The 23,522-nt window shown below is 48.9% G+C and overlaps 11 protein-coding genes across 11 annotated transcripts; 7 read left to right on the top strand and 4 right to left on the bottom strand.

Moving 5' to 3' along the window:
- Positions 1–285: 285 nt before the first annotated feature.
- FPSE_01556 (uncharacterized protein) lies at positions 286–570 on the top strand (the record flags this gene model as incomplete). Its single annotated transcript, XM_009254676.1, has 2 exons — positions 286–401; positions 450–570. The coding sequence occupies 2 exons, from the start codon at positions 286–288 to the stop codon at positions 568–570; spliced, it is 237 nt and encodes a 78-aa protein (XP_009252951.1).
- A 2,067-nt stretch (positions 571–2,637) lies between these two features.
- Positions 2,638–3,486, top strand: FPSE_01557 (uncharacterized protein; the record flags this gene model as incomplete). The annotated part of the gene is made up of 1 exon (XM_009254677.1): positions 2,638–3,486. The coding sequence occupies one exon, from the start codon at positions 2,638–2,640 to the stop codon at positions 3,484–3,486; it is 849 nt and encodes a 282-aa protein (XP_009252952.1).
- A 172-nt stretch (positions 3,487–3,658) lies between these two features.
- FPSE_01558 (uncharacterized protein) lies at positions 3,659–5,342 on the bottom strand (the record flags this gene model as incomplete). Its single annotated transcript, XM_009254678.1, has 4 exons — positions 3,659–3,879; positions 3,928–4,936; positions 4,999–5,039; positions 5,093–5,342. The coding sequence occupies 4 exons, from the start codon at positions 5,340–5,342 to the stop codon at positions 3,659–3,661; spliced, it is 1,521 nt and encodes a 506-aa protein (XP_009252953.1).
- Positions 5,343–6,644: 1,302 nt separating this feature from the next.
- Positions 6,645–8,847, top strand: FPSE_01559 (uncharacterized protein; the record flags this gene model as incomplete). The annotated part of the gene is made up of 3 exons (XM_009254679.1): positions 6,645–6,729; positions 7,044–7,159; positions 7,210–8,847. 3 exons carry the CDS (start codon positions 6,645–6,647, stop codon positions 8,845–8,847), a joined length of 1,839 nt encoding a protein of 612 aa, XP_009252954.1.
- Positions 8,848–9,239: 392 nt separating this feature from the next.
- On the bottom strand, positions 9,240–10,280 carry FPSE_01560 (uncharacterized protein; the record flags this gene model as incomplete). Its single annotated transcript, XM_009254680.1, has 1 exon — positions 9,240–10,280. One exon carries the CDS (start codon positions 10,278–10,280, stop codon positions 9,240–9,242), a length of 1,041 nt encoding a protein of 346 aa, XP_009252955.1.
- A 1,742-nt stretch (positions 10,281–12,022) lies between these two features.
- On the top strand, positions 12,023–13,732 carry FPSE_01561 (uncharacterized protein; the record flags this gene model as incomplete). The annotated part of the gene is made up of 3 exons (XM_009254681.1): positions 12,023–12,098; positions 12,166–12,296; positions 12,347–13,732. The coding sequence occupies 3 exons, from the start codon at positions 12,023–12,025 to the stop codon at positions 13,730–13,732; spliced, it is 1,593 nt and encodes a 530-aa protein (XP_009252956.1).
- Positions 13,733–14,166: 434 nt separating this feature from the next.
- On the bottom strand, positions 14,167–15,727 carry FPSE_01562 (uncharacterized protein; the record flags this gene model as incomplete). Its single annotated transcript, XM_009254682.1, has 2 exons — positions 14,167–15,590; positions 15,646–15,727. The coding sequence occupies 2 exons, from the start codon at positions 15,725–15,727 to the stop codon at positions 14,167–14,169; spliced, it is 1,506 nt and encodes a 501-aa protein (XP_009252957.1).
- A 346-nt stretch (positions 15,728–16,073) lies between these two features.
- Positions 16,074–17,105, top strand: FPSE_01563 (uncharacterized protein; the record flags this gene model as incomplete). The annotated part of the gene is made up of 5 exons (XM_009254683.1): positions 16,074–16,114; positions 16,168–16,425; positions 16,479–16,598; positions 16,656–16,688; positions 16,952–17,105. The coding sequence occupies 5 exons, from the start codon at positions 16,074–16,076 to the stop codon at positions 17,103–17,105; spliced, it is 606 nt and encodes a 201-aa protein (XP_009252958.1).
- Positions 17,106–18,047: 942 nt separating this feature from the next.
- Positions 18,048–18,503, top strand: FPSE_01564 (uncharacterized protein; the record flags this gene model as incomplete). Its single annotated transcript, XM_009254684.1, has 2 exons — positions 18,048–18,140; positions 18,216–18,503. 2 exons carry the CDS (start codon positions 18,048–18,050, stop codon positions 18,501–18,503), a joined length of 381 nt encoding a protein of 126 aa, XP_009252959.1.
- Positions 18,504–19,119: 616 nt separating this feature from the next.
- Positions 19,120–20,083, top strand: FPSE_01565 (uncharacterized protein; the record flags this gene model as incomplete). Its single annotated transcript, XM_009254685.1, has 3 exons — positions 19,120–19,788; positions 19,844–19,948; positions 20,000–20,083. The coding sequence occupies 3 exons, from the start codon at positions 19,120–19,122 to the stop codon at positions 20,081–20,083; spliced, it is 858 nt and encodes a 285-aa protein (XP_009252960.1).
- Positions 20,084–20,505: 422 nt separating this feature from the next.
- On the bottom strand, positions 20,506–23,127 carry FPSE_01566 (uncharacterized protein; the record flags this gene model as incomplete). Its single annotated transcript, XM_009254686.1, has 3 exons — positions 20,506–20,925; positions 20,974–22,215; positions 22,324–23,127. 3 exons carry the CDS (start codon positions 23,125–23,127, stop codon positions 20,506–20,508), a joined length of 2,466 nt encoding a protein of 821 aa, XP_009252961.1.
- Positions 23,128–23,522: the final 395 nt, after the last annotated feature.

Raw genomic sequence — 23,522 nt, 5'->3', positions numbered from 1 at the left:
ACACAGTTACTGCGGCCTCCACGATGGCAAGGTATGTTCAGCCCAGCCAGTCCTTGTTTTGACCACTGACTAATTCTAACTGTTGCGATGTAGATGGTATTGCCAAATACACCTCCCGAGGGTTACCAAACACCGCGCTTCCCATCTCTAAACGTCCAAACTGTATACGACCAAACCACAGACAAACGATACACCCTTTATTATATCCTCGATGTTTGGCGATTTACCCTACTATGGACTCTCATAATATACGCGCTGTTCCATCTGGGGGCGGTCCTAACTGCCATGTTCACCCACGGCTGGAAGAAGTCATCATGGCGGTACCTATGGGCAGTACCTGTGATATATCTCGTTGTAGCTGGGCTTGAGGCAGTTATGGCTGGGAGTATTGTTGGCTTAGTGTCAGTATTTCTGTCATTGGGTTTGTTCTTGTGCTAACGATGTTATAGACTGGGCGCCGTCTACTCCGCAGGATACTACGAGATGAACACTTGGATTCCATGCACCTGGGGCTTTATCAACGTACTGGTCCTCATCATTTCTTCTTTCTCGATACAGGGCGGACTTTAGAGATATTACTCGTTACCTGGCGAATACTGATACCACCGAGTCTCGCGTTATTATAGCCTATGCACAGACTGATGGTTGGATAGCGGCTTGTCAAAAAAGACCATATACATATACTATCGACTATAGAATGGCGATATACGACAAAGGAAAAGCCACCGAGGCTAGAGTATTATACAGTCATAATGGGACCGGCGTATAGCGTTGTTTGGAATATACCCTGATTTACCACAATATCGGACTCTTCCTCCACTTGACTTCAACTAAACACCATAATTACAGGTTAAGCATCCGGTGGTTTCTAGCGATTTCTAAAGTCTAATACTGGCTTTCTCCCTCGCTTTGCAATTCTGAGTCACAAAAGATAGGGTTCAAAGCAACCTTATTCTCACACAATACAAAAGCACGGCTCGGTAGATCAGACACAATCACGAACCATTAACTAGGCACCAACCAAGCATCGATCAAACAATAAGGATGGGCTCAAGTCATTTTCTTATTGAGGCAGCACATCGCATCTCCTCGAGGATCTCCTCAAGGACCCGCAACTGGTTCCAACCACCTGTTACTCCTCTACCACCTCGTAGAATACCTACTCCTCCTCTATCACCACTGCCCATATCTCTTCAGCGATCAAACCCAGATCTTCATAATTTCGTCTCTTGTGTCAACGAACTTTTGGCCATTAACGAAAGAATTTTCGCCCTTAACGACGAACTTATAGCCAATCACCGAAAGTGTAAGATATCCTATTGTTTTACCCTTTTATAGCTAACTCTCAAGATAAATATCAACGGAAATGGTTCGAGATCATGCGCAATACTGGTAGCATCATGGGATATCTAGCAAGTTTCTTAACCTCTATCAACAAAGCTTTACTAATGCCCTTTTACAGTGCTTGTTGTTGGTCCTCTGGTCGCCACCAGAAAAGAGACGGAACAGCAGACCAGTCGATGCTACTTAGACCTTACTTCTTGGGCTATCTATTATCATAGCCTAAGCCTCGAGGTCAACTTTTGCTACTGGACCTGGAGCGCCTTGCAAGTTTTCTGGGTATCAACTTGTGTTGTAAGAGTACTTCTATTAAAAATATCAGCGATGCCATGAAACAAGTTGAAAGCTACGTCAGATAGTTGTCTCGAGCAAGACAGATAAAACAAAACTCCCCTCTTTTTTTCGTTCTCAAACTATTTATTTTTACTCTTTCATTTAAACATTACTTATTCTATTTCTAAGAACTAATATCAGGATTCTCTAGGTTAGATCCAGGTCATTACAAGCGATATAGCATATAGAAACATGACAATACAATTCGCAAAAAAGAATACAACATGTCTCCTGTATTCGCTGACCTGTATCATTAACCATTTCTCTGTCCATGTGATCCTGCAGCTTTGGCAATCAACTTTAGGGGTATCAGCTGTCGCATTGTTTAGACAATGGGTCATCGATGTAGGTATCTTTCATGGAAAGATACCTCCATTTACGGGTTCGAGTCCCATTTCCTCGAAAATTACCGCCAACGAGAAGACCAAAACAGCCACACAGTGATAAAAAGAGTTGAAAAGTACTTCGAATGGATGCTAAAAGTGAAGCAAATACGACAGTATTTTTACCTGACTCCGTCAGCCTTTTTCGGTCATTTGCAAAGGCATACAAATAGTCACCATCCAGACCAAAGGCCGTCTCAAAGTACCCCAGGATCAAGGTACCTCTATCGTGTCCTCCACCCACCCTGTAGCCAGCCAGTGCTCAGGTGGAGACTACGCCAAACTCACAAGCTAAGACCAACAATCTTGATATTGTTCTCTACTTCACAATCCAAAACTGCAGACGCCGCATAAGGGATCGAGGGCCAACACGCCTTTTTAGTACTCGACTGTTTTTCTTTATTCTAATTCTTAGAGAGTCCGACTGCTTCTACCATTTATTATTCTTGCGCCGCTCATTTCCACAGACTGTATGTTTTCCCCTGTTCTCCTAATTACCCTACAAAACTTGAATCACTCCCCTTTGCAAGCCCTCATGAGATCGTATAGATTATTCTCTGACTTTTCATCAAAAAGGACCATGGCTGAAACTTTTCAACCCGCTGGCGCTCGTCCCGTCAACTTCAGCCCTTCAGCTGCCCACCATCAAGCTGCGCCGTCTCATCATGACTCCTTTCCCGGCAACTCTCGCTCTCTGGACGAGCTCATGATCCTGAAGCCTTACTTTGCAGGCCAGCCCAAGTCGCTCTCCGGGATCGCCATGCGAGCCTTTTGTCTGGGTATCGCTTTGGCTTCCAGCGTTATTGCCATGACGACGATCCTGGTCATGACGTCGAGTCCTGCTTGGCGAGTGCCCTTTTTCCTCTTTTCTCTATCAGCCTTTCACTTCCTCGAGTTTTGGACTACGGCCGAGAAGAACACGCTTGTGGCAAGTATTGGTAGTTTCCTTTTGACTGCGAACTGGCCGGGCTATGCTATTGCCCATTCAGCTGCGTTCCTTGAGTGCGCCATTGTCAATATCATATTCCCCGAGCGAAACTGGGCACCTTTTGGCATCGGATCTCTACTTCTAGTCGCTGGTCTTCTCATGGTCACCGTCGGACAGTATGTTCGCTCGGTGGCAATGCTTCAAGCCGGGGCTAGCTTCAACCACCATGTTCAGACGAGGAAGAAGGACTCACACGAGCTTGTCACCACCGGCATCTACTCCATCTTCCGCCATCCAAGCTACTTTGGATTTTTCTATTGGGGTCTAGGAACGCAGTTGGTCATGGGCAACGTTCTGTGTTTCTTTGCATATGCCTTTGTTCTTTGGAAGTTTTTCAACATCAGAATCAAGCATGAGGAGGGCAAGTTGATCGAGTTCTTCAAGGATGATTACGTGCAGTACCGAAAGAGGGTTGGAACAAAGATTCCATTCATTGGGTAGATGCCATCGGGGTTTGTTACTTTTACACACAACTTGTCAGATCAGGTGTAACATAGGCATACTGGTCATGATTTTGTCAATACCGCTCCATCGAACAAACATTTAGCCAATAAACTATACATGCTAGCTAGATAATCCTAAGATATACTAAAACCGCTATCCGCTATATATCTCAAGCTGACACTACTGTCATCTGTTTACTCACACTCCCATACTTTGCTTGCCAAGCGTAAAAGTACATCAAAGCTGCAAAAGGCTGTCCGAAAATAGTAAAAGACACCCAGAAGATGGTGTTTCCAACGATTTTACCAGTGTGGCCTAGCTTCATGTTTTCGAGTGGCTTGGTAAGATGAATCAGAGGGAGCTGGAGAAACATGCCCAAGAAAGCAACACCTGCGGGAGTCAGTATACGTGACGTTGTGGATATATCATAATGCTTACCAATGATGTTGTGCGTAGGAACACCGACTAGGATCTCGTGGAGGATCGCTGACACCAGAAAGACGAAAAAGCTGGCCGCCTGAGGACTCCAACCACGGCCGATCATGGGCATGTACAGATGGCGCTTGAAATATGTGTAAACAGGCTTGTTCCACGTGCGCCAGTAGGCTCCCAAGCTCTCACTGTTCCACCAGTCGTCGTAGAACGATCGGTCACCGAATCTCAAGACCTCGGCTAGGGCATTCAGGAAAGACTGGAAGAGCGCAAAGAACCCAGCGAGCCAAATAGCCAAAGAGATGGTCGAAAGCTTAAGCAACCGTTCGAGAATGGACATGAGGTCGAGAGAAGCAATCTTGTCGAGGGAGTTTCGAAGGACAGGTGCGGCGTACTGGGCACTCGCAACCCATATGAATACACTGAGACCAAAGATCTCTCCAACGCGCTTGGCCACAAAGCCCCATCTGATTTTGTCCGTACGAGGATACACGGGCTGGTAGACGAGCGTAGGCGCCCACCAGAAATAGGCCAGGTTGCTAAAGGTGATGTTTTGAGGGTACGGGCATTGCGTGTACAGCTCGGGCACAAGCTCGCGCTCTCCTTCCACAGGATGCAGGTAAGCATGCCTCAAGTCGCGGTTGGTGAAAGCGTATGATGCAGTCTTGAGCCAAACGGCAATGGCGTGCATCTCAGTCAATGTGCCGATAAGGGGATGGTGGATCTTGAAGTATACGACCCATGTTGTTAGGACAAGAGCGAGCGTAATGTTGAATAGATGGGCCCATGCGACAATGACCCAAGTCTTGTGAAACTTCTTGCGCTCTTGATCCGAGGGACCTCCGGAAGCACTATCATTGTAACGTTTGAGGGATCCTCGCGCCTGCTGGGCAGCAGCCAGTTCGATCAAGTAGGCGGCGAGAAGATGGCATGGGATGAGGAAGTAGAGTAGAAGACCCAAGAAAATATCCTGGCGGCTGTAGTCATGACACCTCACGCAGATCAAGACACCATACTAAGAGGTTGTGTCAATTGGTTGCTCCGAGTGGAATTGAGACATGTCGATGCGATAAATACCTTTTGAATGTTTTCAATCATCAATCGTAAGTTTCCAACCACTGCCAAGAGTTAGCCACCGAGCCAAAGCATAACATCATGATGAGGGGCTTACCGAGCACAATGACCATGAGGTTGCGAAACCCGATAAAGCTGGGAGCGGCATCTGAATCGTGGCTCAAACATGAGGGTCTCGTCTTCTTGTGAATCGCAGCGACGTGTCTGTACTTCTGGCCGGCCTTCTTTGGAGAACTTGTCGTGGCTGTTCCGTTTCCGTTGGTGCGGGTGACGTCGTGGCCGTTGCGTTTAGAGACAGAGGTAGAGCCATTCGAGGTCTCTGTACTTGTTGTTGTAGCCGAATTCATCTTGTACGAGCCTTGCCGAGACGGCAGACTAATGGCGAGAGTACAGTATAAAACAATAGACGAGCAGTGAGAAAAAAAGAGAAACTGAATTGGAACAAGTCGAAAGAAGTAGCCGACGGAGATATGGCGACTTTGATAAAATCAGTTCAACTTTTCTGTTACCCCCCTAGGGTGGCAGGTGGCAGCTGCTATGGATGGATGGACTGCCCGCTGCAAGGATGATAAGATACCGAGGGCGCCACTGTCGCAGTGCAGTTGTAGTGAATGGACCAGCGAGAGCCTCAAGATAGAGCACGACCAACAACGTCAATTGAGGTTATCAGACGACAGGAATGTTTGGAGATAGAGGGTTATTTAAAAATGGAAGAGAGGGATGCAGTCTAAAACAACAACAAACAACACAAGCCATATAATGACCTATTAATGACATTTAACTTTTCCCTGTCCCTTCGCAATGACCTCCTCTTCGGCCATCTCGCCAAGTCCTTCATTCCCATGCATAGAGTCCAGCTCACGGCGGGGGGACTTTTTTAAATCATCAACGCTAAAAGGGGGGCCCGGGAGCATCACCCCCCTGGCTTCCGCTGCATCTTGAACCTTTCAATGCCACTGACTTGTGGCGCTACAGGGGCAAGATACGCTGCTGGACCCTCCAGATGGCTTGTGATTTTACGTACCTAGGAGCTAACTATCTTCTATCTTTGCGTCTGTATGGTGAGAAAAGCATGTGAAAGTGTGGTTGTATTGCATATTGCTGCAGTCTCTAGCTCGGGTAGAACCGTGGAGTCTCAAACTCTGCGCCCCAACAACTCGGTTTCCCAAGTGGTTTGCTGCATGTTTCTGAGAGGCATTTTGATCTCATCAGATCTAACCGTTGAGAATCTAAGTTTAGACTTGACTTGACTCTAGTCCCTCGGATCGACTGCTTACTCATCCCTTCTCCAAATTCCAGACGTGTCACATGATTCTACTCCAACACCTGCCTCCTGGAGCTCAGACGTCGGTTAATCATCGCTTGCATTTGGAGCTTGTTAGCCTGGGAACTTTACCTGTGAGTTTAACGCGCCTGAGAGAACAGCATAGCTTGCATTCTTTGTCAAATTCGTTTACATCAAAAATTCATCTTTGTTACTCTCAAAAAACTGTGCTATTTCTTACGCTCAGGATACCCGCCCTATCAATTGTTTAATATCATCATAAATATATTGAGTGTCAAATCAATCCTCCGAGACCCACTTCCAACGACGCGCTTCTCACTATCCCTACTGCGCATGCTTGGATATCCCAAAGGAAACTGTCACGATGGCCTATGAGCCTCGTGGTGATCATGGCGGCGGCGGTGGAGGTCAAGGCCAAGATGGAGCATTCGTCAAAGTCAGGGGACGACGTAAGTACATCCAAATCTCGCATCCTTTTCTAGGTCTTTCATGTCATCTTATTTCATCGAGCTGCTTAGTGGTGGTCAATGAATAAAAGCAGTGGAACATTCAATCATGCTTCATAAAGCTCAGTCTATGGATATACGGATACATCGGGTGTCGAAATAATGGACTGGAATCGTCACTCGTCTCTGCTATCATGCTTTGCTTCATCTCATCGTAGAGACAGTAATATCATATGGCTGAGAGAAAGTCCCGGGATATCGTTCACTGTGTTCAAGATACTGAATAAGAATCCATCAACTAACTCCTCAACCTATAGGACCTGTGACTGACTATGGTGCTACTATCACACATTGGCAGCACGATCGTGCCCCTGGCTACAAGGGAGGCTATACTGGCGAAGCTGAGAGGCCTAGCGCCAGCTACATAGTTGATGTAAGTCGTTCCTCCAAATTCCACAGATTCAATAATTGACATGGATATAGATGCTCCCCCCTGCAGCTCGAGTCACAAAAGCTGCCGACAGTATTCCCATCAAACACCTTCACTCTTCCCTGAATAAAATTAAACATCCCATCAACGTGGTGCGATGGACACCAGAAGGCCGAAGATTATTAACAGCGTCAACTAGTGGCGAGTTTACTCTGTGGAATGGTACTGGTTTCAATTTCGAAACTATTATGCAGGCTCACGATTCTGCTATCCGAGCTCTCGAGTACTCCCACAGTGACGATTGGCTTATTTCAGCTGACCACGATGGTGCTGTCAAGTACTGGCAACCAAACTTCAACAACGTCCAGAGTATCAATGCGCATACAGATCCCATCCGAGATCTTGCCTTTAGCCCAAGTGACTCGAAATTCGTCACTGCCAGTGATGACTCAACCCTCAAGATCTTCGACTTTGCCTTGGGACAGATGGAATCGAAGCTCGAGGGCCACGGATGGGATGCAAAGAGTGTGGATTGGCATCCGACAAAGGGCTTACTGGTGTCTGGTTCCAAAGATCATCTTGTTAAGCTTTGGGATCCTCGAACCAGTCGCTGTCTAACAACTTTGCACGGCCACAAGAGTACCATCACCAAAGTACTGTTTGAAAAGGTCCGTGGTGCCTGTCTAGCAACATCCGCGAGAGATCAGACTGCACGCGTGTTCGATCTTCGCATGATGCGAGACATCTGTTTGCTCAAGGGCCACGAGAAGGACATTTCTACTCTTACATGGCATCCTGTCCATCCTAATCTTCTCAGCACTGGTGGTATGGACGGTTCGCTCTTCCACTACCTCCTCGACTCTCCCAACCCACCTCCTGGCCAATCCTTTACCGTTGCACCTTATGACAGTCCCGATCCGACCACAGTACCTGCGCAGTCAGTGTGGCCGACGCACAAGGTCCCGTATGCGCACGACTATGCCATCTGGTCGTTAGACTGGCATCCTCTTGGTCATATCCTAGCCTCAGGTTCAAACGATCGTATAACGCGCTTCTGGAGCCGAGCTCGACCAGGCGACGCGGAAGTTTTCCAGGATCGTTACCATATTGGAGAAGCAGCCGCAGAAGCCCAAGGGACATGGGATCGCCGTGGTGGTCGCCGACAGCGACAAGAAGAGGAGCAGCAGGAGATGGAAGACGAGATGGATGCCTTGGTCGACCAAGACGCCCCGAAAGCCGGCGTTCCTGGTCTCCCTGGCATTCCTGGTCTTCCCCTTGGTGGATTACCCGGCCTTGGATCAGCTGTACCGCCGCCTCCTATTCCTGGTGTCGGTGCGGGTGGCCCTCCACCACCTCTACCATTCCCCTTGCCCGGACTCAACGGCGGTTTACCACCACCACCTCTGCCCGGTCTGGATCCCAACAATCCCCCAGACCCAGCTCAACTGCTTGAGCTGATGAAAAAGGCCGGCGTGCCCCTACCACCACCTGGAGCGCTGCCCCCAGGTCTTCTACCACCCGGTGGTATACCTCCACCACCAGGGGGCTTCGGCATGCCGATCCCTCCTCCTCCCATGTCTGCTCTCGAGGCTGAAAAGGCAGAGAATGTTCGGCGAAGAGCTCCTTTACCCAGTCAAGAAGATAGTTTGCGGCACGAACAACGACAGGGAAAATACACGAGGGCGAGATAGAGGAAGAGCCACTCTGGCTCCAAACGATCGAAATGAATACCTGGAGCGTCCATCAGGTTGAGAAGTGGCTACGATTAAGCAGCCACGTAGTGCCTACTTGACGCAGTGTCAGATATAGCCAAGTAGTAGTGTAATGTTATTTAAATCAGGCATTCTTGAATACTCATGATCATTCATTCGTCCGGAACTACGAAAATGCACATGTGCTATGTTGTGCATGTCTGATTCTATTTGCAGCAATCAAATATATGATTCTGACGCTCCTATATGCAGTCGTGCCTGTGAAAGACTCACCAAGGCTATTCGTTACGTGTCCCATGCTCGTTCATTCTTTATAATGCTCCTCATTTCTTTTCCTACTATACAGCATATCTGATCCAAAATTCAGTTATTTACTTCTTGGGGAAAGCTTTTTGTCTTTCCGCGTATTCCTTGATAACCAAAGCACATGTGTGGTCAGCACACAGACGGCGTCTTCGCTGAGGAGGAAGCTTGGTAGCAAACTCAAGTCCACTCGCGCGCTCAACAGCCTCGAGAGGAACCTCGAAATCGCCAATGGGCTTGGAGTTGGGGATAGGTGCGTTGGGGAGGACGAAAGCGCCCAGGGCAACGTTTCCACCAGCACGACCGTCCTCGGCAAAAATCACCTTATAGAAATGCGTGGGCACAGCAACAGAAGGCGGGCTTCCAATCATCTCATACTTGACATACCACTTGCCGTCGGCTTCCTTCTTGGGGAGGTACAGAGGGCCTGTGACGATGCGAACAGAGGGGTACTTGACGGTCAAACGACGGCAGAAATCCTCAAAGTGCGCCCAGTAGTCACGGTTGAAACCCTCGCCGACTTGAGGGCACATGTTTGAGAGGTAAAAAGTGTCGTCCATAGCCTTTTGGGACCACTTGCAGTCAGCGGCAGGAACCTGGTGACCACGGTCGAAGCCACTGCGGTAGTAGTCCTTCAGACCTGCACGGAACTTTTGCGGGACAGAGTCATCCTCGACAAAATTGCTGTGCTTTCGATCACCCTCTCGAATGGCGAGAGACTGAGGAGTGATGTGTTCGACGACCCAGTGAGGGTTTCGCAGGCGACGGTCGTAGGAGGATACGAGGCCAGAGCGGTTGGCGACATCGGCGACGGGGCCAGGGAAACCGTATTCGAAGAGGCCGGCGGGGTTGACTATGGCGTTGATGTCGACGGGGGTGCTGGAAGGAGGGGCACCGACGGGAGGGCCAAAGACTTGGGTGGGAGGAATGGAGGGCGATGCGGTGGGAGCAGGAAGGGAGGCGAAGGAGTTGGTGGTTGGAGGAGGTGTAGCCAGCGTGTTGGTCTCCTCGACGCGTTTACCACCTCGAATGGAGTAGACTGCGGCAGTGATAGCAGCACCGCCTCCTGCGCCGAGGCAGGCCATGGTAGCGAGTGTAGTCTTGGACATGGTTGCTCTTGGAGGTGCCTATTCGGGTATGTAGAGAAAAGAACGAAGAATAAAGTTTGGTCTTGATGAGCCAAGATGGGGGAAATTCGAGGGCGTGTAGATCTATACCCAATGGTGTTGAGTTGTAGAGCCCCGTGATACTGGATCTGAGGTCGGTCACGGTCACGGGCAAGCTCGATCGGTCGGGACCCGTTGAAATCTAAAAATTGGGAGCTGAGCTTCGGAACGGAACGTGGGGGACCGGTGTTATGCCGTAGATTATCGTTATCAGATTAAGGGTCTTTGAGCAATTTGACGTCATTGTGATATTGTTCTGAATATTTAACACAGTAGACATATTGATATTTTATCATAGAAGCTCAATATCTACTAATGTTAGTAGTGAATATTACGGGGCATAAAATTCAAGAGATCACTTACAAGGTACGCACTTTGAGATCTTAGATAGAGGCTTATGCATAGCCGCCTTTAACGGAAATGGTAATGTGGGTAGCCGCTGTGTAACAAGTGTATGCGAACTTCCAATTCCATCCATTACAACTCAATTAATGTTGGGATTACTTACAAACTAAATAGTTGATTGAATGCTACGGTTACTTTACCGACTGCAACAGATAAGCTCCCAGCCAGCACTGGCTCACAATGAGTACTGTACAACAGCTTCCAACTTGACAAGGATGACAAAACCAAGACATTGATTCGCCGCATAAAATCTCGAAACGAACCCTCCAAAGAGTCGGATCAAGTTTGAGAGAGGTATCATGATGAGACTCCTACGAGGTCTGAATTATCCGAACGCCATGTGACACGACGACAATGCATAGACAACTGGCCATACGGTAGTGCAAACTCTTTGGAATATGTTAATGCATTAAAAATACAATGGGAATATCACCAAAGTTAGGAATTGTGAGTGAGTGAATGTGAATACGAATGCGGTCCAACCAACAATCTATAAATGAGCAACTGCTACAAACCCTTGTCAATAACGCATTCCTCCCCTCTTAATGTCTTGTTACTGCTACTCTGCAATCAAGCAAAGGCGTGAACATTCGTAAGCTGGCGGTCAACGAAGAGACCTGGTTGTCCAATGATGCGCAATACTGAAACGTGAGAACCCTGAGGGACACTTTGGGGCAAGATTGACCCCTCCTTATCTCGATACTCGATGCCTCTAAAAAGACTGGAAAAGGGTCCAAGAGGAGGAGCTAGAGGATATAGCGTCTCTCTATATTCGTCTTCTGACTTGAGAAATAGTCTCTCATGGGCACGAGTTTCGAGGTAGTTTCTATCATGATCCATGACAAAGCTCCTTTCAGCCTCGATCTTTCCTTTCACTCCTTCATTCTTTCCTGTCCGAGTTATTAACTAGAAACGCCATTCTTTGTTCCCTTCTCATAATACTGCATTATTAAACTCCAACTCATAGAGGTTCTCATTGTCATTGATTACTCGAATAAATAAGACCCCAATCCCCACTCTCTGCGCTAAACAAAACCGCATCAAGACCTGGACCTGCCCCTGCTCGCTCGCTACGTCAGACACCAACAAAAAAGATCGACGGCATCTCCTGCTCTTTCTTTCACTTTGCGCCCATCACTGTACATCGAGTGCAGAATAGCTTCTGCAACTGAAAAGACAGTTGCTAGCCCAGCTTAAACCTCTATCCTTCAGATCGGACACATCTCCAGGCGCATCGTCTTTTCCTCACTACCTTTACAAAAGACGATACACTCCGCATCATGGCCATCTCGCCGGCCTCGAGCGGTCTTGACAATGATACTCGTGGCTGGATTATGTGTGTTGTCAGCGGCATTGGTAAGTCGATATCTATCCTACAAACCCAATGCGCTCCGGAATACAGCATCTAACTAATACACCAAAGCCTGCGTTGTCGGCGCCTCCATAGTATGTGTTGACGTGATCGTGCGCTTGTTTCCTGGCAAGAAGAACTTTCGCATCCAAGACAGCAATGTTTTCTTAGCATGCTCTCTAAGTCTAAGTTTCGGTGTTATGGTAATGCCTCCGTCCGTATGCACCTACCGCCATTGTTAACAAGTTCACAGCTCTTTTCCGCATTGTATAGTATGCTGCCCGAATCTAAGGAATACTTCGAGCAGGCCAAATGGTCCAAGCAGGCGGCGGGCCTAACCATGATGGCCTGTTTCGTTGGTGGTTTCATTGGCATCCAGGGTGTTTCGCGATTGCTTCACCAGTTCATGCCCACCCACGTTGTTGAGTGCGACCATTCTCATGACGAGAATGCGACAAAGGATACCTCATGCCAGCATGATAGGAGACAGTCTAGGGCTCGTCACAGTTCCTCACTTCCTCCGTCGTCTCAAGCCCCTATCGACAAGTCGCTACCCAAACTCGTCACCAGCCAATCGCCAAACACCGCTACCGAGTCCACGCCTCTGCTCGATTCGAGTTTGGATAGCCCGACCAGTACTCTTAAACGTCAAGCCTCCACCCGCGACGAATTGCGACGTCCTGCTAGCCCGATCCGAAGCCGCACTGCTACCGATGCCTTCCCCGAGAGGAGAAAGTCAATTCGAGAGGTTCACAAGCGTGTCATGTCCTTTGTTCAAGATACAAAGTGCAATTGCGACGAGTCAAACTCTTGTTACGGGTTCTCGGATCCATGCGGCCAGGAGTGTTTCAAGCATCTGAATAATCGTGTCAGCCTACCTAGCAGACCTGGACGACAAACTCAGGTTCTTCGTACTACAACAGGCTCATTCCTACGCGGAAACGAGCATTCGCATGCCCACCACGATCATCCGCATGGTGAGGAGTGTGACGAATCCATAGAGCCTTTTGTTAGACCGACATACCGAATCAGCAGAGCCAAATCGCGCGAGCCAATCGAACCGATAGTCCCGGAAGAAGTTCCCGACCACGATTCATCATGTTCATCTGCAGCAGACGATGAGGATGTCGAGGCCCAGCATCATCATCACGTCCCAACCAATGCCTTCCTGTCCATTGGTCTTCAAACTTCTATAGCTATTGCCCTACACAAGTTCCCTGAGGGTTTCATCACTTATGCTACTAACCACGTGAACCCTTCTCTAGGCTTCAATGTTTTCATGGCCCTTTTCGTCCACAACATCACTGAAGGCTTTGCCATGTGCTTGCCCCTATACATGGCACTGGGTTCTCGTTGGCGCGCCATGGCCTGGTCAGCCTTCCTGGGTGGTCTCTCTCAGCCATTGGGCGCAGGCATCGCCGCACTGTGGTTCAAGGTTGCTGATGGGACAAATATGCAACCCAGTGCGGTTGCATATGCCTGCCTCTTTGCTGTCACATCTGGCATAATGGTTAGCGTAGCTTTGCAGTTGTTTGTGGAGAGTCTGAGCTTCAATCACAGTCGCAACTTGTGTATTTTCTTTGGTTTCCTCGGCATGGCTTTGCTCGGATTCAGCAACGCTCTCGTTGGTTCTCACTAGAGTTCCCGGCTCTATAGTAGACGCACGCAACGCACTCTTCATGTTGCACGGGCTCATACGCCCCTGTTCGTTCCTTTCGTTGTTTGACTATTTTCTGCATGGTGTTTGGTTGTGTTGGCTTTTGTCTTGTGCTTTGGTTCATTGGATGTGCAACGGAAAATCATATCGGGACTCGGGTATTATGCATAGAAAGGACGGATACCACGCCTACACAAACACAGGTTATAGGCACTAGAATAAAAGACTTTCATTGTTTCAAACAGCTATCTCGTTAGTTTTGTGACATGCATTTCATTCCATCGTGGCGGCATGAATACCTTGTTCTCATAGGAGAACACCCACTAGAGCCTCGCGGCCGGGTATCTATTTGCTTTTCCGTTCCATTATCAAAGCGAAAACGCCATTCCTTTTCTTCACCAAGTTTTCTTTCTCTTTCAGATAGCACCAAGAGCCGGATCAACAAGAGGGTCCTGGATTGTAGACTCGCGTGCCAGCAACAGTATGTTGCTCTCGTCTTCAGGCCAGTCATCGTGAGGGGTACCGTAATCCATGGATGCAGCGAATATCTCATCCTCCGACATGATCCCAGGCCAGGATGGCGTATTGGGAAAGCTGCTATCAAAACAGAGGGCCGGGTCGAGGTAGTCCCCAGACAGGACTAGAGAGGAATCCGGATTCGGTGGGTGGAACAAGTCTACATGCGTATCTCTATCGTGATAGCGGACAAAGGCTTCGTAGCAGTGAGGGCATGAAATAGTCCGGTCTGCTTGGGTGGCGGCACCAGAGAGTTCGTCGATGAGGTTGACTTCCTGGGATGGCTCTGGTTTGGAGAGCTTGGGACGCTCTTCGCCAAGGTGTTTGGAGCTATAGCGGATATGATCCTCCAATCGACCCTTTGTGCTGAACTTATCACCACATCCTTGATCATTCGTCCAACCAGGAAGCTCGGCACCACTGAGATCAACCTCACCACAAACGAATCGGAATTTCTCGTGAGCCGTACGAATATGAGCATTCAAATTTGATTTTTTGGTGAACTTTTTGTTGCATTCGTCGAAGGGGCAAGGAATGTTCTTTCGATCCTCCACGGACTGGCCAGAGTGATGCATTTCGACATGTTTTTCAAGGTCCCATCGTGAGACTGGCTTAAAGTCGCAGAAGATGCAGTTTTGATGTTCTTGACGGACATGTGCTTGGAGTAGCACTTCTGTGGTGAACCCAACACGCTGTTCGGTGCCATCGGACATTTTCTGCAAACTGCATTCACCACACCAAAACTTTGCTTCACCATGTTCTCTCTCACGATGTCGCTTCAAGGCCGCTTTCGAATCAAAGGCCTGTTGACATCCCTGCTCAGAACATTGAAGTGCGGGCAAGCCTTGGTGGTCTTTGCGGACATGCTTGCTTAGTGTCTCCTTTTTCCTGAAGCTCTGCCCACAGTCTTGACAGCGAAACCTCTCCTCGCCTTCGTGAACAGCTTGGTGACGTTTTAGTCGAGTGCCCGTAACGAAGCTCTTGCCGCACCCCTCCTTCGTACAAACATGTTTTCGCTCCAGAGTATGCACGGCTTTGATATGCTGTTTCAGATGCTTATCTTCGATGTAATCTTTGTCGCAACCATCATAAGTACACTTGAATGGACGGGAATTGGTGTGGGAGTTTAGATGATCTCGGAGTCTTGCAGGTCGATTGAACGTTTTGGGGCAGCCGGGCCATGTGCAAGCAAGGGTTTTCAAGTCCGAAGGAAACTTGGGCCGTGGAGTCGTGGCAGCCGTGTTGGTTGTTTGGGGCGAGTCGGGTCCCTGGGCTGAATATGGTGTATGAGCACTAGTAACATCGTCCTCTACATCATCAACATCTAAATTTGTATTAGCAATGGATTGGGAGTAACGAACTGCTAGAGATTTTCTCACATAGATCATCTGGGCCACCGCAATTGGCTCTTTTGGCTAGGGGTGCTTCAGGCGCTGCCTCAGCAGCATCTCTTTTGCTCATGATGCTATCATGCCGAGGGCGGCTTGAATTGTGAAGGTCAAGTTGAGCTTTCAAGTGGCAGAATTAAGTTCATTTTAGGCGGTGGCCTTGATTTTTTTTTGGTGGGGGCGGATGATTTATCGACAGGGATCAGAAGGCACGACCCACTTTGCAGCTTCCGCGCCTAAGCTTTGTTTGTTCTTTGGAGGTGCGCCGGCTAAATATCGGCCAAACCAGGTTTTACTTTGTTCTTCTCTAGAACTTTTTTACGAGGTTGGATTGATTGTTCCTGAAACCATTCATTACATACAACTCTCGATCGCAACACCCTTTTTTCTCCACAAACACTTTATCCACATCATAAATCATGTCTGACTTTGATGAAGGCGATGTGGCTGGCGCTGGAGGGTAAGTTTACTCGCTTTCTCGTTGAAGCGCACGCGGTTCTAACTACCAGGCAGCGACGATGCCATGTACGAGGATGAGGAGATCAACGACTACTACGACCCTGAGCCTGCCGAGGATGGCGAGAACCAACAAGAGAACCAGGACGACAACATTATCAACTCTGGAGATCCCTCTGCTATCGCGAACGCGGTGAAGGGCGGTGATAGACTCCTGAAAGACAAGAAGATCCCCGAGAGCGAGCGAACCACAACACCATACATGACCAAGTACGAGAGAGCGCGTATTCTCGGCACACGCGCTTTGCAGATCAGGTTTGCAAAACATTGATGAATTGTAGCGATGCAGCAAGACTAATTAGTTGCAGCATGAATGCGCCTGTGCTTGTTGATCTCGAGGGTGAGACAGATCCCCTGCAGATTGCGATCAAGGAGATGAGGGAAAAGAAGATCCCCCTGATCGTGCGGCGCTACATGCCCGATGGCTAGTAAGTAGTGATTATACTTGCCGTGGTAGAATGGCCTTGCTAACGCGTTTGGTGAAGCTACGAGGACTGGACCTGCGAGGAACTACTGCAGTAAGCGAAATAAGGACAAGCACGGAACGAAACAAAGCGATTGCCCGCGGGGCGCATATACCCATGCGACCTTGTTTAGACCACAATCGAACTGGAACGTCGTGCGCTCCCCTCTAGCTTGGCATGTCGAGTAGTGTACCAGGAGGTTAATTAATGTTGTATAAGCGCGGCGTTTGAGATTGGTTTACACAGGAACTAGAAAAACAAAGAAGGAAATCACATGCTTCTATGTTTCGTTGCACGAGTGTGTTGATTGACTCTAGCGAGGCCGTTGACGAAGACGGAGAGAAACCCCTTGCAGTACTGGCCCATCGGCAGGCGTTATCACGTCACATCCAACCCAGTCTGGATCTGCTTTGTGGAAGCGCTCGTGGAAATGACAAGCGAAGATGGGCTGTTTGGGGTGTCATGGTCTAGACAGGCTCGGCCAAATTGTGTTTCACTGAAACAGCGGCGCGAGACATGACGGCATCTTCTGTTCTTGGACAACAAATGCGCAACCTCCTCATATACGTCACAAGGTTTGATAGACGGCCAATATCCAAGCAAGGGAGCAATCCCAATACGATACAGTTCTAACGTGATGGACAAGATATCTTGTCAATTCTCAAATGTAAGGATACAGGCTCTGCAGCGTCTGTAGTTGTGCACATATGAGGCCATCCTTAGTTACTCTGTCTATATCCGTACCATGGATTGAATTGTCCAACCATAGGCCCAGAATTCTTTGTCCTACCTCTAACCTCGTGTGTCACCTCGATCCGGAAACGGGAAACGGGCCAGGCCTAGAGAAAGAGCCGTGACAGCCGTAGTTTCGCAGATCATACAAATTAACTTTGACGCAGCTAGCCGTCCTCGACTTGGCGTTTCTTGCTTATTTTATTCGAGAAAACGGCATTGGAAAGGTGGTGTGGACATCAAAGAATGACAGAATGATCACCACGCCCAACGCTGTTGAACTAATCGGTTGACATGACGTCGGCGGAGATCTCTCGACCCTGCGTAATTAATCAAGCGATGATTAAAGGTTGCGTCTAGTGTAGTCACACGATTCGTACGTCGGAGAAAAGCAGACGATTTCGGTGAAGTCATATGTAGTGGAAGTTTGTTAAAAGGTCGATTGGTCGCACCTCAGGAGGAGGTTGGTACACAACTTGCAGCAATAAACCGTCGAATGATCGACTAATACTCGCCTATTGCCAACATATATAAACAATTCAATCCCAACCTCTGCTGAGAATCTGACTCAAATCATTTATTTCACTACTTTGTCTCATTCAAGCAAAACATTCACGGCTTTGGAACTCCAATAACCACTGTCTGGATATCATACAGCAATACGGATATATAACAGCAGCCATGAAGTTCTCTATTGCCATCACAACACTTGCTTCAGCCATGAGCATATCTGCTTCTCCTCTACCGTTTCTACACAAGAGAGAGCTTGGAGGTGTAAGTTCCACATTCTTGACTCTTTATCCTTGTCTCATCTCATGTCTTGGCTTATACTAACCTCTTGTGATCCAGGTCTTGCTGTGCACAGGTGCCAACTCAACAGGCACTTGCTCCTATGAGGTGTATGAGCTTGACAAATGTCATCAACTCAAAGAACCTTTCTATCACAACACAACCACGTTTTCCCCAGACGGCGAAGAGTTCTACTGCTACCCACGTACGACCAACTGCACCGACAGCTGCAGGAGTCCTACGGGATGTACATTTGGCTCAGTGGATTACGACTATGAGAACAAAAACAATTTGACTGCTATCGGATGGAGCGATATCATCAGCAGCTTCGACTGTACGCGCAGATAGATTCTCGATTGGTTGATAACGATAAAACATGGAAGTCATGGATATGATTAATTGGGTACGGAGTAATGGGCAAAAATGCCGGACGGAGTTTTCTGGACTTGGCAGAGATAGCACCGATGATCTTTTAGCATTTGGCTTCAGATGGATCAATATAATGAGATTGACGACTTGAATTACACGGTCTCAGGTCTGATTGCTACCTATATGAGACAAACAACGAAGCGCCGTATGCCATGAGAGGCGTAACTGCTCGTTATATGTGACAGCAAAAGACAAGCCGTATCTTGCCTCCGACCGGTGACACGGACGAGGTTCCGGACTCCGGAGCGGGGAATCAATTCAAATCGGGGAGATAATTCGGCATTCGTCATGTCTTGATAGCGGGCATCCCAGTATTGATGATGGTAGTGGGGTAAAGGTTACCCCAGATCACGTCTTGACTGGAAGCTTCCCCTCCTCAAAGAGAGCTTGACTATTTCATAACAAACCAACTACCGAACGATTCTTGTTCTTGTTTTATTTCCTCTTTTCTCATTCTTGAATAACATCAACTTGATACCCCTAATTGGCATTGTCTCACCCATCTCACCCAATACCAAAAGCTCATTCAGTCATCATGGCCTTCACTACAAATGCCACCATCAACAGCTTCGGTGGACGCTTCCTCAAGCTGTCTCACAAGTCCGCCGTCACTGGAACTCCCATGAACGCAACCCTTTACCTCCCCGGATCCGCTTCATCTTCCAAGCCCGCGCCTCTCCTCGTCTATCTCTCTGGTCTCACATGCACTCCCGACAACGTCACAGAGAAGGGCTTCCTCCACGCCCACGCCTCCAAGCTCGGCCTTGCCCTTCTCTACCCAGACACTTCTCCCCGCGAGACCGACCTGCCCGGTGAGCACGACTCATACGATTTCGGCAGCGGTGCTGGTTTCTACATCGATGCCAAGAAGGACCCCTACAGCCAGCACTACAAGATGGAGACGTACATCACCAAGGAGCTGCCTGATCTCATCTTCCAGGAGTTTAAGGAGGTTGACTCATCACGTGTCTCCATCTCTGGTCACTCAATGGGTGGCCACGGTGCTCTGACTCTGTTCCTCAAGAACCCCGGCATGTACAAGAGTGTCAGCGCTTGGGCTCCCATCTCCAACCCTTCTCAGTGCCCCTGGGGTGAGAAGGCCTTCAAGGGCTACCTTGGCGAGGACAAGGAGGAGTGGAAGAAGCACGATGCTACTGAGCTTATTAAGAGCTGGAAGGGCAACTTCCCTGCTCTCATCGATGTGGTGAGTTACCAATTGTAGTCCAATCTCATAACGAAAGCATTGCTAACAAAACCAGGGCACTGGTGACAACTTCTACAAGCAGAACCAGCTCCTCCCCGAGAACCTTGAGAAGGCTGTTAAGGATGCCGGCATCGACGGCATGACCCTCCGATACCAAGACGTGAGTCTCACTCTTACATCGCAAAACAACTCAATACTGACATATCTACAGGGCTACGATCACTCTTACTTCTTCATCTCTACCTTTGGTGAGGACCACGTCAAGCACGCTGCCAAGGCTCTCGGTCTCTTGTGACTACCACGTAGTGCGCTGTAAGATAGGTGAAAAGCCAACAATTCTTTGACAAAAGTCGGTTGGAGTTCTCTACGGCGCCATCTTGGGAATACAAAGCAGCACATTCTGCTTACGAGAAGCAAAGGCTTTTGGATATTGGCCATGATACATGGCACTAGAATAGTTGGCTAAGAATGGGTCGTAGCACTTCCGATCAAAGGACACAAAAAGCAAATTAAATGATAATATTCTATTCCAATTCACTCATACGTAACCATCGACAAACGCGAACCATGATTGTCGTTCCTTGCCCATATATTTGATCGAAACGCCGCCTAGATGAGTCTTGAAAGATATCTAATGCAAACCCATGTCATAACCCCTCTAGCATTAATGACCCGTCAACATTTCTCCAGCCCAAATATCAACTCCATAACGATCAGCTAGCTGATGACTCGCTCCATCTCTGGGCTTATACCCTCCTTTTCTAGCTTTGCTTGCATTTCTGCATCTACTTCTCGCCGGAGCCGCATATATGCTAGCTTCTCAAATCGACTGAGACTCCTCCACCAGTGCTGACCAGCTTCGTGGTCGGCGATTCGTTCTAATAGATCTGCTGTTCTCAGACGGACTTCGCGGTCCTTGTGGAATAGGCCGAGTCCGAGATAGAACAGCCCTGCGTGAGATTCAGGAGCGACGCTGAGGAGTAGACAAATCTCATCATATGTGTGCACGTGTTTAGAAACCGTGAGATAGATGTCTCTGCTCTGTGCAGGCGTTAAGCGCTGCATTCGCAGACGATCATGAAGATGAGCGAGGTCAAGACCCTTCAGGGGCCTGACGGTATAGATCTGTGCCAAGTCCTGTAAAGAGTCAGTCTCAAGTTACTTCCTCAGGAACGGTGCCCTTACCTGGATGAAGCTGTAGTAGCTACGGGTGTTGCGCCATCCTTCGATTCTTGTCACGTTTCCAGCAAGTTCCTTATGCTTGGCTGTGTCATCCGGCCAGACGTATCCATGCCCATTGGCCCCTTGCGGCATCAAGTCCTGGTCTTCGCCTCCGATGTACAGGGCACTAGCTCCGTACACGCTTTCCTCGAACTTGGCCGCGATCTGTGTAAACTTTGCAACCCAATCCCTCCATTTGGCCCGAATCACACGTTCGCCGTGTCTTGCTGCAATGCTCCTCAGAACATCAGCCATAAAGACATTATCGCCCGTCAAGTCCTGGCTTGTGTTCGTCGTACCGCTTGCTATGGTTGCAAAGGCTGCATTCTGCTGCTGGAAGTACAGCAGGCCTTCTGTCACAGGCGCAGGGTCGATCTTTGCGCTGATCTTGACCCTTCCACTCGGCAGATCGCACAAGACGTCCCACCATTCGGGGTGGAGTTCGAAGGTTGGGTTTGTTACACCGGCGATAAAACCGGGCACGTTGAGCAAATCATCGACTTTGGTCAGATCGGTGTAAGGGAAGGCATGTCGTGTAAACCCTCGAAGAATGCCGCCCGAGGCTAGCGCACACGCGGCCAGGACAGCCTCGGCGACGTCGCCTGAAGGCATGTTATGTCCCATAAAGATGATTCTCTTTTGTGTCAACAGCGCATTTGCCAGCACTATGATGGGATGTGTGTTTGCTCCATTGGTGGTGAGATGCGGATGCAGCGGGAAAGGTTGTGGTGATTTCTGATGAGTGTCTGAGAAGTTTTGGATGAGCTTAATGAGTGAAAAGTCGCCAACGGTTTCCGGCATGACGGCAACAGGGACTTTGATAGGGATCGGTATGCCCTTGTACATGACCTTGCTCTCAAACTCATGTGTATCGCGGGGAACAGAGTAAATCGACTGGCCGCCCTCAACGTGGGCCTTTGTGCCAGCCCTTGATATACCGGTCATTCTTGTTGGACTCCTTGTCGCCTCCAACGAAGCATCCGCTGCCTCCTCACGCTGGTCTTCGGCTATCCGCATCTGGATCATTTGTTCGAATTTCTCTACGAAGAGATCCCTGTTGTCGCTTGCTTGTAATAGATGACGTTCCAGAAGACTGAGTCTAGGCATGAGGGACAAATCCATGGCGTTGACTGAGTCGTATAGCATGGCTAATGTCTCTGGAACAGGTGCTTTGAAGTATTCCTCCAAAGCCAACAGTAGTAACGGCTAGGTACGGTTAGCTGATGCGCGCAGGCACAAGAGGTTTGTGCGAAGGCTACTTGCCTTGTATATATGCAAGAAGGGATGTCGCGTGCAGATGGCCATGGCCTTGACGATGGCACCTCGCTTGACTGACTTGTCATGTTTTGTGTTGACTAGATTCAGCACATAAATTAAAGGAGGACCCTCGCCGCCCTCGGGTTCGCTATCGCTCGATTCGTCGTCTTCTTCATCGTCGTCCCATTCCTCTTCTGGTAGGTCATCCTCATTTCCCCCCTCCTCCTCGTTGATTACACCAGCCGCCTTATCACGTCTTCTCATACGCCTCTTTTTTCGACTCTCTTTATTCTTGCGCTCCTTATCCTCGTCCTCTTCGCTCGTGTCCTTGTGGAGAAAGAATATTGTCCAATCCTGGTTGCGGGCATGGGCTTGATCGGGCAACATGAGTTCAGCCAACATGTTCTCGTCTCCCGTGATCGCAACTGGATACTGGTGTTCCATGACGGGGCCCCGATCAATATCGAAGGATGCGACAAGGATATATTCGACATGGTTTTCGGTGGAGCTTCGAGGGTACTGGGAGCGTAACTTTCTGGAAGGCCTAGCATGAGGGTTGGTTCGCCGAGGTGCGGAGAGAGAAGAATGCTGCGAGGATATTCCAGTCGAAGGCGTCTTTGATCGGGAATTGGGGTCGGACATGCGATCGGCTTCGGGCCCAGGAGGTGGCAGAGGTGACCTCGAAGGAGGTGGTGAGGCCTGGGACATTTGCGATTCTGGGCGCGAGGAGTGGAAGGAGGCCAAGGAGGTTCGTCGGTTGGGCAATGAAGCATTGGAGAAATTGCTGGCGCTGTGCTTGTGGCCGTGGCTGTTGGTGGTCTTTGAAAAGAATGGCAGCGTTGCCTGGAACCCAGATGCCATGACGGAGATGGAGCGCGGAGGCGGAGACGAGACAGGGCCGAAGACGGAATCAGACCAGGGTTCTGAGACACGAAACACGACACCCTCGTAGGTTCCGGATTGGGTGATGCGATTCCTTTGCGTCTCGACTCGGGATGTCCGACAGAGAGCTTAATGGTTGAAGGATGCGGTGTACTCTGTACTATGTATGTACTGCAATGCAATGCGCAGTGGGATCGACGCTTGTATGTTCCACTTTGAGCGTCACCTAATTCTCCTCAATTAAAAGCAGTGAATGGTAACAGCTGTATGTGCCACTGTCAGTTGTTTGCTTGTTTGCTATCGGACATGCAACAGAAACAGATTTAAAGACAGTCTTGTAGCTGAGACATGGGCCGCCACGGAATCATGTGGGT

The sequence above is a fragment of the Fusarium pseudograminearum genome, chromosome 4, assembly GCF_000303195.2.
Source record: "Fusarium pseudograminearum CS3096 chromosome 4, whole genome shotgun sequence".
NCBI classification, from domain to species: domain Eukaryota; kingdom Fungi; phylum Ascomycota; class Sordariomycetes; order Hypocreales; family Nectriaceae; genus Fusarium; species Fusarium pseudograminearum.
This window is presented reverse-complemented; position numbering and strand designations above follow the sequence as displayed.